This window comes from Amia ocellicauda, chromosome 2 (genome assembly GCF_036373705.1).
Source record: "Amia ocellicauda isolate fAmiCal2 chromosome 2, fAmiCal2.hap1, whole genome shotgun sequence".
Classification (NCBI taxonomy): Eukaryota; Metazoa; Chordata; class Actinopteri; order Amiiformes; family Amiidae; genus Amia; species Amia ocellicauda.
The window spans coordinates 1,496,208-1,509,331 of record NC_089851.1 but is presented as its reverse complement, the minus strand read 5'-3'; the positions used below and the strand labels follow the sequence as shown (position 1 = coordinate 1,509,331).

At 46.7% G+C, this 13,124-nt stretch overlaps 1 protein-coding gene across 1 annotated transcript in view; it reads left to right on the top strand.

Moving 5' to 3' along the window:
* Positions 1-12,895, top strand: part of arhgap39 (Rho GTPase activating protein 39) — a 77,203-nt gene extending 64,308 nt beyond the window's left edge. Inside the window, exons 6-10 of the mRNA XM_066716164.1 lie at positions 1,888-1,961; positions 3,775-3,974; positions 4,508-4,599; positions 6,750-6,919; positions 7,230-12,895. Of these exons, the coding sequence (XP_066572261.1) occupies positions 1,888-1,961; positions 3,775-3,974; positions 4,508-4,599; positions 6,750-6,919; positions 7,230-7,424 (731 nt within the window). The 3' untranslated portion in view covers positions 7,425-12,895. The remainder of the gene's footprint in view (positions 1-1,887; positions 1,962-3,774; positions 3,975-4,507; positions 4,600-6,749; positions 6,920-7,229) is intronic.
* Positions 12,896-13,124: the final 229 nt, after the last annotated feature.

Sequence of the window (13,124 nt, the reverse complement as noted above, 5' to 3'; positions counted from 1 at the left end):
TGCCACGCAGCTTTTTTCCTTTTCCTTGAATTTTTTTAAATCAAGATGATAACGTCTCCTGTAATTGCTGTTAATTGTGAAGGGTTCTTAATTAGCAGAACTGCAGCCCTGCCTCTGCACTGCGCAGCAGCGTCTCTGTCTACTGTGTGGTTCAGAAACCCAATTAGCAGCAGAGGACGCGCAGTGAGAAAAAACTGTGTTAAAAATAGACAAAAGGACATAAAGTTAGTAAGTAATTAGTCCGCATTAATTAGTTAGTCAGCATTAATTAAAGAGACACTTCTGGCAATAGGATAAGATAATTATCTTAATAAGATTTCTTTGGAGATAATAAAATTAATGTCCTGTTTAAGAAGCTCACTGTGTCAGCATCTCAAGACTACAGATCACTTGGCAGGGTCAGTTTGTTTTGGGGGGGCGGGACTCAGACTCGCTATTCTAATATCAGGCAATGTGTTCATATAATTCCAGGCTGCTGGTGAGATGAAAAATCTTAACCTTCGTATATGAATGTCAATATATTTCAGCCGACATTGACCTGTATTTGATGTGTGGAGACACCAGTCTGCTCATCCCTGAAGTACTTTGCAACCATTCCTCGACAATGATTTGGAACCGCTTGGTTTGGTCCAGGAGGCCATGACAGCAATAGCGGCTGAGTCCTGATAGTGTGTGCGTGTGTGTGTGTGTGTGCGTGTGTGCGTGCATGTGCGTGTGATAGGTGTCATACTGTATAACATGCACTCCATCTCTGAGCTGGGAGAGCAGTCACACCCCCGGGGGTCAGGGCACCGGTCGGCGGGCGTAGCGGGTGTGTGGCTCTGCTGGCGAGGCTGTGGGGGTCAGACCGGCGCTGGGAGGGATGTCTGAGGGAGATCTCACACACTGTATATGTGCACTCTGCTGGAGACCCCGGAGGGACACAGCACTCTAGAACAGCAGTGTGACTGTGGCGCAGGCATGAGAGTGATGTCAGTGGCTCACCCGTGTGATTAATGTTTTCAGCTCGTGTCCTACAGATGTGTTCAGGTTTCATCTTGTCAGAACCCCCCCAGTCAAACACGCAAGACAGTGCCTTCTGTCTGCAATAGCACTGGGACAGGAAGCCAGCCAGGGGGGTCTTATGCTGGGAGCTGCTGTACTCAACACTGGGTTCTTGTCATCTGCGTTTGCTTGTATATTTCTGTTTACAGCCGAGGTCTAGAGATTTTGCAGTGAAATTTAGCAGTGTGTGTGTGTGTGTGTGTGTGTGTGTATGTGCCTGTGCATTTTTGCAGGCGCACGTGTGTGTGCGTGTGCGTGTGCATGTGCGTGCGTGTGTGTGCGTGTGTGCGTGCGTCTGCGTGCATTGCAATGCAAATGATTCCAATCCAGACCAAAAACACACGACAGCAACAACAACCAACCTCTGTCTGACGGACAGAGTTAAAGGCCATTACAGGAAAGTGTAAAGTGTTCCACAGCCCTGCGCTGGAGTCCACAGCCTCTCACAGGCCTCTCCATCAGCTGTCTTCCCTGGCTGTCTCAGGGGCTTGTGTTAGACTTTTGTTTGGAGGTGGGGAGGTAGAATTGCATCATAAGGTGGGGGGGGGATTTGGTGGTGGCAGGTGAGTTCCCATTTGTTCCTCCACAGGTTTTCTGTTTCTATGACACATACAGCTCATTAACTGCCTGATTAATTAATGAATGAGTTAATTGGCAGTGGATGTGGGATCGTTGGGACTATGGGTTGGGGGGAAGTGCAGTCCAGTACCGGTGGTGTGGAGGGCTGGCTGTCTTGTCTGTGCTGCTACTGACCCTGCTCTGTGTGTGTGCGTATGTTGTGTGTGTGTCTGTCGTGTGCCTCTGTTGTGTGTGTGTGTGTTGTGCGTCTGCTGTGTTTTGCAGGTGTGGCCATCAGCACCTACGCCAAGTACTGTTACCGCAAACTGCAAAAGGCAGCTATCACTGGAGCCAAGAAGGTAGGTGTGATGCTGAGCCCACACACGCACAAGCCCGACTCCCCACATGCCACGCAGCGGGGCTCCTGCTGTGTGAGCGCGTCCCTCTCTGAGCTGGGCAGAGCTCACACCCCCCTGGGCTCAGAGCACCGGTCTGCGGCCGGAGAGAGACTGTGCGGGACAGACAGGTGCTGGGAGGGGTGTCTGAGGGGCAGTTAGAACCCTTGCAGGCGGGGAGTTATACCACACACACAATATACATCAACACAAACAGGATCTCCAGCTCTGGTCCCGGAAATTCTGGATGCTGCAGGTTTTGCAGGCCATCCTCAAATTATCTGTTTTTGTAAAGACTCTCTCTGTTTCTCTCGGCCGAGCACTCCTGATCAGAGAGGAGAGGAGGAGGAGGCTGCAGCCCCATTGCACACGGCCGTCCTCTCCTCACTGAACAGAGCGACAGCTGCACCGACTGCACCGCCTAGCAGAGCTGCGCACACTGGCTGCGGGCCACCACCTGCTCTGCTTTAAAAAAACTACAGCAGAGTGAGAGAGGGAAAAAAAAAAAAGGAAAATATATGCATATTTATATATACAAAATGTAGCTCACAAAGCAAATTGTATACATGTTCTGGAATTATTTCCTCTCTAATAGTCATTGTCATTGAGCGCAGTGATGCAGTTTCATAACTGTCGGTATGGGCGTGTTGTCATCTGTCCATCCCGTTCTGCCACATGCAGGCAGAACCCCCCAGGTCGGCTCTGTGGCGATTACTGGTCACTGTCGCTGGGGCGTTAAAGCGGCATTCACAACGCTATTTCTGCGCATGTGTTCAGGTTGTACCTCGTTAGAGTCACACTGGGAATCTGCAGCGCTGTGCGTTTTAACTCCCCTCCCTCTTTCCTGTGCTGCCAACTAAGACAGGGCAGGCAGTCCTCTCCTGGAACTGCACTAGAACTGCAGGGGAAGTTAGAGAGAGTGAGTGGGAGTGAGAGAGAGAGTGAGAGGGCAGACAGGTCTGTGTGTGGAGACAGTGGGTGCCTGCAGGCCGATCCACAGCCCCAGCTCGGGGGTGTGTGCGGTTGGCAGTGCCAGATCTGAGCCCAGGGGGGCAGCTGGGCAGTAATGAGTGCTGTTAGCCTGGCGCTGAGAGATGACCTCCTTACCAGTGCCTCCAGGCTGCCAGGCTGTGCGCTTAATCGCTCTTCAGTCCCCTGCCAGCGCACAGGGCATGGTGCCCGGCTCCGGCAGGGGCACAGAGGATGCACTCCAGCACTCGTCTCCACTGGCTAATGGGACGCAGAGAGATACATCCTAAACATTGCCACACACATATTTCGAAAATGCATTTAGAGCAAAGGGATCGAATATAACATCTAGGAATGCATAGGAGACATCTATTGCAGCAGACAGGGACCACACGGGGCTCAGGGTGATGTGTTTATTCATCGGGCCGCTTCAGATACTTATGAAAGGAGAGAGATCAGGACTCACCTCACTATGTATCTGCTAGCAGTCCCAGTCCATGAGAGAAATACAGTCTCTGCCAGACCTGTTGGACACGTCCTCCTCTCTGAGCCGCCGCGTGACGGACCCATAATGGCATTTCACTGCATGGCTGGCAGGGTTTCTGTGGGGACTGGACTCTGTTGCCTCTGGACTCATTCACACTGTCAGCTGTGGGGGGATTAATGCTGAACTCTTTATCCTAATGAGTCTCTAACTGAATTTAAATAGGGGACGGTTGTGTGAAAAACAGTACCATGATCTCTTTATGTATATATACTGTATTGTCTGTATTGTCAAATGTCTCTCTGTCCCTCTGTCCCCACACAGGGTCTGCAGAAGCCGAACCTGGAGGAGATCAAGCACGCGCGCAATGCTGTGTTCAGCCCCTCCATGTTTGGCAGCTCCCTGGAGGAGGTGATGGCGCTGCAGAAGGAGCGCTACCCGGACCGGCAGCTGCCCTGGGTACAGACACGCCTCTCGGAGGAAGTGCTGGGGCTCAACGGGGACCAGACCGAGGGCATCTTCAGGTGCGGGGGGGTGGAGGGTGTTGCGTCTTTGTTTCTTTAATGATGTTACCCCTGATAATAAACTCACTCAGAGTCACTCGAGGTCTGTCTGCTCACTGCCCACTTTTCCTCTCTTGGTATGATTAGTCATTCCACAAGGGGGTGCTGGATAGTCGAGTATCATATGAAATGCTTTGTGAGTGTGTCTGTGTATTACAATAACAGGTGTAACTGTGTGTGTCAGAGTTATTGTAACTGTGTGTGTGTATTAGAATTATTGTAATTGTGTGTGTGTGTGTGTGTGTATTAGAGTTATTGCAACTGTGTGTGTATTAACGTTATTGTAACTGTGTGTGTGTGTGTGTGTATTAGAATTATTGTAATTGTGTGTGTGTGTGTATTAGAGTTATTGTAACTGTGTGTGTATTAGCGTTATTGTAACTGTGTGTGTGTGTGTGTATTAGAATTATTGTAATTGTGTGTGTGTGTGTGTGTGTGTGTGTGTGTGTAATAGAGTTATTGTAACTGTGTGTGTGTGTGTGTGTGTCTGTCAGGGTGCCAGGTGACATCGATGAGGTGAATGCTCTGAAGCTGCAGGTCGATCAGTGGAAGGTGCCCACAGGCTTGGAGGACCCCCACATCCCAGGTAAGACACACAAGCACACGCACACGCACACACACACCCCTGAAGTTGCAGTCAAACCCAATGAAAGGTTCTGACTGTCAGTGGGTAGTAACTGAGCTCTGAGAACTGCTCCTGCTGCTGGCACATTGCAGGCAGAGGCGATTCTAGGGTATGTGGGGGCCCCAGGGGAGCGTGGGGGGGGGAGTGCAGTGGAGTGTTCTTCCGTGGGGGGGAGGGGGTGGTGGACCGAGGGGGGGGTTCCCATTTGGGGGCCCCCCCTCAGCCTGGGGCCCCAGGCAATTGCCTAGGATGCCTACCCTCTTGCGACGCCCCTGATTGCAGGGACTTGATTGGCATCACTCTGCCCTGCAGCGTTGGCTGCAGGGTGGGGGGGTGGATTGAGGTTGCAGGGCGGTGTCTGCCAGCCACAGGGAGTCTGATACACTGTAGTCCACTTGTCAGCCCTACTGTAGTCAGAACTGCCTTCTGTTGATCAGATTGGTTGCTGGACAGTCTTGAGGGTTAAATCAACCAATCAGGAAAGCCTACTGCCACATGGTAAATCCTGATTGGTTGATTCCACCCTTAGGCTGTTCAGCATGCAGCACCTGTGCTGTTTAGGGAGTGGGGGGGCACCTGGTTTCCAGGGAATAGAGGGAGGGAAGGAGAGAGAAGGAAAGATGGGTGAGGAGCCCATACAGGAAAGAAATCTAAAGAAACACATCCTGAAAGAATATTGCATACAAATATCTCAACAGACACAACATTGATATTGAATGGGGTTTTGAAAAAGGAATAGATTTTTAAATACATCACTGTATATTTCAGCCAACACTGACCTGTATTTGATGTGTATAAATACAAGTCAGCTTGTGCCTGAAGGATTTTTAAATGTATACAGTGCCTATAGAAAGTCTACACCCCCTTTTTAGTTTTCATTGCCTTATAGCCTGGAATTAAACCTGTGTTAAACTGTAGTGAGCTGCGTGATTTCAGAAGTTCAGGATTTGCTGTTCCTGTGGGTCCCCTCTGCTGGATAGTACATTTCAAACCAAAAACCATGAGCACCAAGGAGCTTTCAGAACAACTCAGCACAGATCAGGGGGTAGGTATACAAAAATATCAAAGGCCTTGAATGGCCCTATGGCCAGAAGACCCTGCCAGAAGGAGACAGATCAGAGAAGCTACCAAGAAGCCAATGGCAACTTTGCAAGAGTTACAGGCTTTTATGACCAAGGTCTGTACGTTACTTAAGAAAGCCCACCTTGAATCCAATTTGAAGTCTGCCAAAAATCACTCAGGAGATTCTGTAGCCACGTGGAAAAAGGTTTTGTGGTCTGACAAAACTAAAATGGAACTTAATGGCGTACTCCAAAGTGTTATGTTTGATACAAAACCCAACACAGCGCATCATCCAAAGAACACCAACCCTGCTGTGAAGTATTTTGGGGCAGCATCGTGTTATGGGGATGTTTGTCATCAGTGGGGACTGGGGTTCTTGTCAGGATAGAAGGGGAAATGAATGGAGCAAAGTACAGAACAGTCCTTGAGGAAAACCTGCTGCCCTCTGCAAGAAAGCTGAAACTGGCACGGAAGTTCACCTTTCAGCAGGACAATGATGCAAAGCACACAGCCAAAACTACACTGGAGTGGCTAAGGAACAAACAGGTAAAAGTCCTTGAGTGGCCCAGTCAGAGCCCTGACCTAAATCCAATCACAGATGTGTTGCTTGACTTGAAGATTGCTGTTCATCACCACTCCCCAAGAAACAGGACAGAGCCTGAACAGTTTTGTAAAGAACAACAGTCAAATATTGCCAAATGTAGGTGTGTGAAATTGGAGACCCATCCCAACAGACTCACAGCTGTAGTCAGGGGGGTGGAGACTTATTCAATTATGATATTTCAGTTTTGTATTTTTAATACGTATTTTGTTTTTCACAAAACCTTTCTCTCCTATATGAGTGTGGAGATACATGGAAAACATTCTCAATCAAATGCATGAAACCGAGGCACTGACACCTCAGAATGTGGCTCAAGAGGGTGTAGACTTAATATGGGTGCTACATATTGAAATATCAAATTCAGAAATCGTATTTGTCTGATATGGGAGGCAGACAGACTAAAGATGTGTGCGTGTGCGTGTACGTGTGCGTGTGCGTGTCTCCCCAGCCTCCCTGCTGAAGCTGTGGTACCGGGAGCTGGAGCAGCCGCTGATCCCCCATGAGTACTACGAGGAGTGTGTCACTCACTATGACAACCCAGAGGCAGCGGTGCGTGTGGTGCACTCGCTGCCACACATCAACAAACTGGTGCTCAGCTACCTCATCCGCTTCCTGCAGGTCAGCTGTGTGTGTCTGCATGTCTGTGTGTCTCTCTCACTCTGTCTGTCTCTGTGTTTCTGCCTGGCTCTGTATCGCACTCACACTGTGTCTGTTTGGATGTCTCCGTCTCCGTGTGTCTCTATCTCTTTCTCTGTCCGTCTCAGTGTCTTTGTGTGTTTCTGTCTGTCTCTATTTGTTTAGCCAATCACGTCCTTATGTGTAGGAGTCGTATTATTATTTGTATTATTACATTATTATTAAGACAATTTATATTATTATTATTATTTAGTAGTAGTACAATAATAATACAAGTATTTTCCTACACCAGGTGTTCGCCCTACCTGCCAACGTGTCCATCACCAAGATGGACGTCAACAACCTGGCCATGGTGATGGCACCCAACTGCCTGCGCTGCCAGTCAGACGACCCCCGGGTCATCTTCGAGAACACACGCAAGGAGATGTCCTTCCTGCGAGGGCTGATCCAGCACCTGGACACCAGCTTCATGGACGGCCTACTATAGCCATCGGGGAGCAGATACACACACAGCACACACACAGTGTCACACACATAGCACACAATCTCACACACACACAACCTATACTATACACTGAGCCCCCTGCCTTCTCCTTCCAACCACACACACACACACACACACACACAAACTCTTATATAGCTCCCATACTTTTGTATTCTACACTTACCAAACACACTCACTCACTGGAATACAGGGTCCCATACTACAAATTCACACGCTGACAGACGCCACAATACAAGACATATGGAGACAAACACACACACACTCATGTGTAAACTTGACAGATGTGGACAGACATAATTTGGGCAAACCAACGCACACACGCACTAGAGACAACTGCCACCCATAACAAAACACACAAACACACACTCACTCATACTGGCATACAAACGCACGCCTGTGTCCACACACACACACTGACACGCACAGAGACGAGAGAGAGAGAGAGTACGGCTGCAGTACCGCCAACAGACAACAGACAGTCTGTCTCACTGCAGCCACCCCCCCAAGACCAGATCCCCAACTGTCACCCCCCCACCTCCCTCCTGTTGTCTTTTGGACCGGGCCAGAGCACCGGGATGCAGGAGATGCCCCCCCCCCCGCCACAGCGAGCCACGTTCCTGCCACACTGCCCAGCCAGAGTCCGTGTGTGGTGCCACCCAGCAGGGCACGTGTCTGCATTCGTTCACTCTGGACTGTTTCTTGTCTTGAAGCCCTTACCCTCCCGGACTGTGAGGGAGAGTGTCCTGTGTGTGCGGCTTCTGCGTGACAGAGACGACGCACTGGTGCCAATAGCACACGCACACGCACACGCTGCCGTACGGGGCCGCCTCTCTCAGCCTTAACGAGCACTACAGCTCCTTTTCTCGGCCTACAGAGGACCGGGCTCTCCGGATCACGGCTTTGCGAGGGGGAAATTGGCGTCCAAAGTGTCTTCCTGTTCCAGTTGCCCCCGGGGGCGCTCTGCCTGTGGGATTGTGGCATGCCTCTGGCGACAGTGGCGTGAAGTGTGCGCAGTGTGGCATCCTCCACTTTGCGACAGCGTGCGTTTTGGTGTTGTCGTCGCTGTGTTGTTTTCGTTCGAGGCCCCCTTGTTGTAAAACAGCCAATGCCAGGCAGTTACACTACACTCTTAGAAAAAATGGTTCTACACAGAACCATAGAGGGTTCTTTGAGTTATAGCTCTGGTGGAACCCTTTGTGGTTCTATGTAGAACCTGTTCAGAGGGGTTACATGAAGAACCCTGAAACAAAGCATTCTATACAGAACCGTTAATTTCTATAAGTTATATATAGAATCCTTTCAAAAGTTGTACACGTAACTTAATTTGTTTTCCAAATACGAACTTTTAAATATCTATGAGTTTATATATACAAACACACACACACTGTAGAAATGCCCTCACAATTGTATATAACGTCACACTACTAGTGAAGTAACATCAGGTGTGTCCCCAGGGGGGTTAAGGGTACTGACAGAACCCCCCTATGAATAGATCTCCGCATAACCTCTTCTCTTGTGCAGCGCATTGGCGGGGGGTAATGCAATAGAGACAGGCGCTCGGTCTTCAGACAACACCCCCCCTTCAAGTTCGGCTCTCGGTCTTCGTACCCCCCATACAGTATGCTGGGGATGCCAATGAGTAAAATGACCAATAATCTATAAATATATTCACAGAAAATTATATACAATATTAAAAAATATATAGTTTAGCAAAAATCAGCATTTTTTCCACATTGAAAGATCTGTGAGATCTGTGCAGAATACCAATAATCTGTTCTACAAGAACAACCTAAAGTTTTAACAAGCAGCAGACAACGAATTGTAGTGAAAAATAGGCAAATGTCATTATCAACATGGGGTTGAAAGGTAGACAACCCCTTGACAGAGTAGACACAGACAGAGAGTCATCACACTACAAACAAATAAATAATAATATACATTATTATTCGCACAGTGACCTGTATACTCTCTTCAGAGTGACAGGCATGTTTTTGCTGTCATTCAACTTAAATATGAACATTTCCAAAAACAGCATTGTTTTTTAACCCCTTTGGGTATTCGATGCCAAACACATAATACAGCACAAAGGCAAATGGCAGCCCCCAATTGTAGTCCCGAAAGGCAATATACAGAACATATTTAAAACACTTGGAAATGTTAGTTGCATTTTCTATTACACATCAGAATGTATTTGAGACAGATTATAAGGCTCACTGATCAGAAACATTAACCTTTCTGCTCGTGTTCGTCCAGACAGTATTGAAGAAGGTAAAGACGCTGATCCTTCAGCTCAGATGTCAGCGCTCTGTTCAGGATCTGAGGTGCCGTCTTGTCCAGCTGTGTGACTACCATCCTGTCAGTGTCCACCTGGAAGACCAAAGCTAGTGTTTAAATTGAACAAAACACACATGTGGCAGAGAATTCCATACATTCCATCAGCAATGACCAATGTTTGAATTCTTGGTCGAGGGAATTTCTCCAGGACTTCACTGGAGTAACTCTAGATTGGGCCTCAGCTGCCATTGCTCTGATATGGCCTGCAACTCTCCTCTCATCCTCTCCCAAGTCCCTGGCCTCTCCTCTAGACTGTAATAAACTATTTAATTCACAATTTTCAAAATGATCAGTCCTGCAGTTTTCGAAAAGCCAATACAGATTAAGACAAATTATAATGATAATAATAATTCAAATTAATAAACATTTACAAAACGTTAAAACGTCCAGCTTCACACACTCATTCCATTCTACACTTCAGTTAATAACTAATGTAGCAAACTTACGCCCGGCCTGCCAGTCCACTTGAGTGTCACTGGCTGGATGATTCGGCTTTCGAACTGATCCGGTCATCCTCTCTGTCATGACTTCTAATGCAGGCCCATCTGTTTCATGCTCTGCATAAAAGACAAAGGCATATTAAAATGGTTTGTTAAATTATCCTTATTTGTAAAATGACCTCTGTTTGGTGGCCTGGTGCAGTTTTCAACTGCAATACATTGTTTCTAGTGGTTGCATACAGACATTAATATGGATGTGTCAATTATTTTAACTGTGCTAAAGGCAAGTGTCACCAATGCAGGTCATTGTATTCAATGGCCATTTCACAGACTGATGGTTAGTGCTTATGAAAATTATACAATATTATACAAATTATACAAACAAATTTCATACTCAAAATTGTATTAGAGGACTAAAAGGGGTGCACTTACCTTTTGGCAGGACGGTGGTGAAGTGTGATGAAGAGACTCTAGTCTGCATCATGGCAGTCCAGTGAGGGACCATCTGCTTCATATCCTGCCTTGAAATTGGTTCACACATGTAAATGAGTGAGATATTTGGCATAGAAACATTTTTTGACTGGACAATATGGACATTGATAGAAATGTGATGCCATTCATAGTGCCTCACCAAGAAATATATCTCTGAACTGTCCAAGCCCCTTATCCTCCAGTCACTACAGACTTCATCTAGTGTCCAGTGTGTGAAAGAAGTCATAATCTGTACATTAAGTCAATACATTAAGTACTAAATAAATACATCGATAATCATGTCCTTTAACAACAACAGTAATATTAGTATTAATAACATTATTAATAATAATATCTATATGCTTTAAATAAGACCTATGCAGTACTTTTCTTGATTAAACCCAAAGGGTTCGTTTTAAATCACTTCAAAGGACAGGAAAGAACAGGATATATTTTTTAAAAGAACACATTACACATCTGTAAACATTTAAAATAAAAAAATACTGAGAAAACTTCTAAATTGTGAGTTTGCACGGCATTTTACACTGCTCAGAGCCCTTATTAAGATCATTGTATCAGTGAAAAGGGACTTAAAAAAACCTGCCCAGTCCAACGCAACACGCACACAGCCCTTCTTGCGGGAAAAAGAGAGTCAACTGCGTGTGCTCGAGGCAGCGAGGTTGTTTCCACATCAATATGGATTAGGAATGCAGAGCTGAGCAAAAAAATACACTATAGATATAGTTTCTTGACTGAAAAGGGACATTTTAAAACTATATGAGCGTGTGTTATAGGCAACAGTATATACAGTTATATTTTAATAAGAAAACTAACCTAAATTACCATATCAATAGAAAAAGTAAGTTTAAAATACAATTTGAACACAAAAAATATTCTTACATAATACCCTATAATACGACATGAATAATATATTTTAGTTGCTTAATTAAACTTGACGTCTGAAGCCATTTCACTGACTAAGAACTTAATAACCGTAAATAGTATTAATTATAATGAAAATAATATAAGGACACTTTTTTACCGGCATTACTCCATTTCATTTTGTTTTGTTTTAATCATGGTATATATTTTACTTTTGAATACTGTTTAGTTTCTTGTAGAGTTGTCTGATGTATTGAGCATTTTCGTTATTAAGAATTGTGAAACAAACTCAAATATAACAGATTAACCTCCTTTTCTAAGAGTGTAGTGTCTACAATATCCCAGCATGCACCGGGGTGGTCACTGGTGCCCCCTCACAAAGACACAACCTCAACACAGGGCCTCTGCTGGCACAAGCCTTCATCAGGGGACAGATGTGTCCCTCTCCTTTTGGTCACATAGTGTCTGTATGTGTAAGTACATACTTTATATATACATATGTTTATATTTATATTTAAATACATATACCACTGCAGGGTGTTTCTCTAGCCATCAAACCACTTCATTTTGCATCTTTCCAACCCCTGTAGTCTCTTGACCTGAAATTACAGAAGACATGTTGAGAGCTGATGCACACAGCTGATGAACTGAAAGAGGCAATAGAAGCGAGAGGTATGTTCAGTCTCCACACGAACATCACGCCAGCTGCTCTGTGGAGTTGTATTATTTGACTGCGACGCCTCATCCAGAGAGGAGGACCAGCCCACAGGTGTGGCGTCAGGGACTGTGGCCCCTGGGGGCTGGGGCTGCTGGACAGGCAGGGGCACTGTTTTTTTTTTTGTATGAGTGACTGAAATGGTTCGATGAGTAGAAAACCGCCCTGTATATATGAAGTACACACACAGCCCTGCTCTGCTCAGCCCATCCACTGCTCTCTGAGCGCTCTGTTCAGAGGGGGGTGGGGGGTGGGGGTCCACACTAGGCACTGAGGTCATCCGAACGCGACGGACAATAACAAGCGAAAAATGGAGCAAAACCAGAAGGATGAAAACCGAAATTAATCTGAACAGGCCGGTGTGTTCAGTACGTCAGCAGCTCTGTGCTGCTCGTTAGTCAGGCTCAGTCTGCCCACTTCAATACCGGCCCGTGTCTGTAACGTTTCTGCTCTCGACAACATCGACATTCACCACCTGACCCAGACATCGCTTCACCGCTTTTAACTTTATTTTATACAATAATAATGTCTAAACTGGAGTCAGGCCGTGGCTGGCGTGTTGCTCTGCCAGGGAGGCAGCTCGGGTCAGACAGGCGCTGGGGGTGTCTGAGGGGGCGGTACAATTCAGAGTGAGGGGTGGGGAGGTCTGAACGCATGCGCTACAATAAAATACCCAAATTGATCTCATGTCTAACTGACCAGAAGTAAATGTCTGTGTGTCTGCTTTATACACTGATCATTTGAGGATGGCGCTGGCAATACCTGCTGCACTGCGGCTCCCAGGACCAGGTCTGGGCACACAAACCCTGCTGTCCCACTGCCATAAAGTGTATCTCCTCT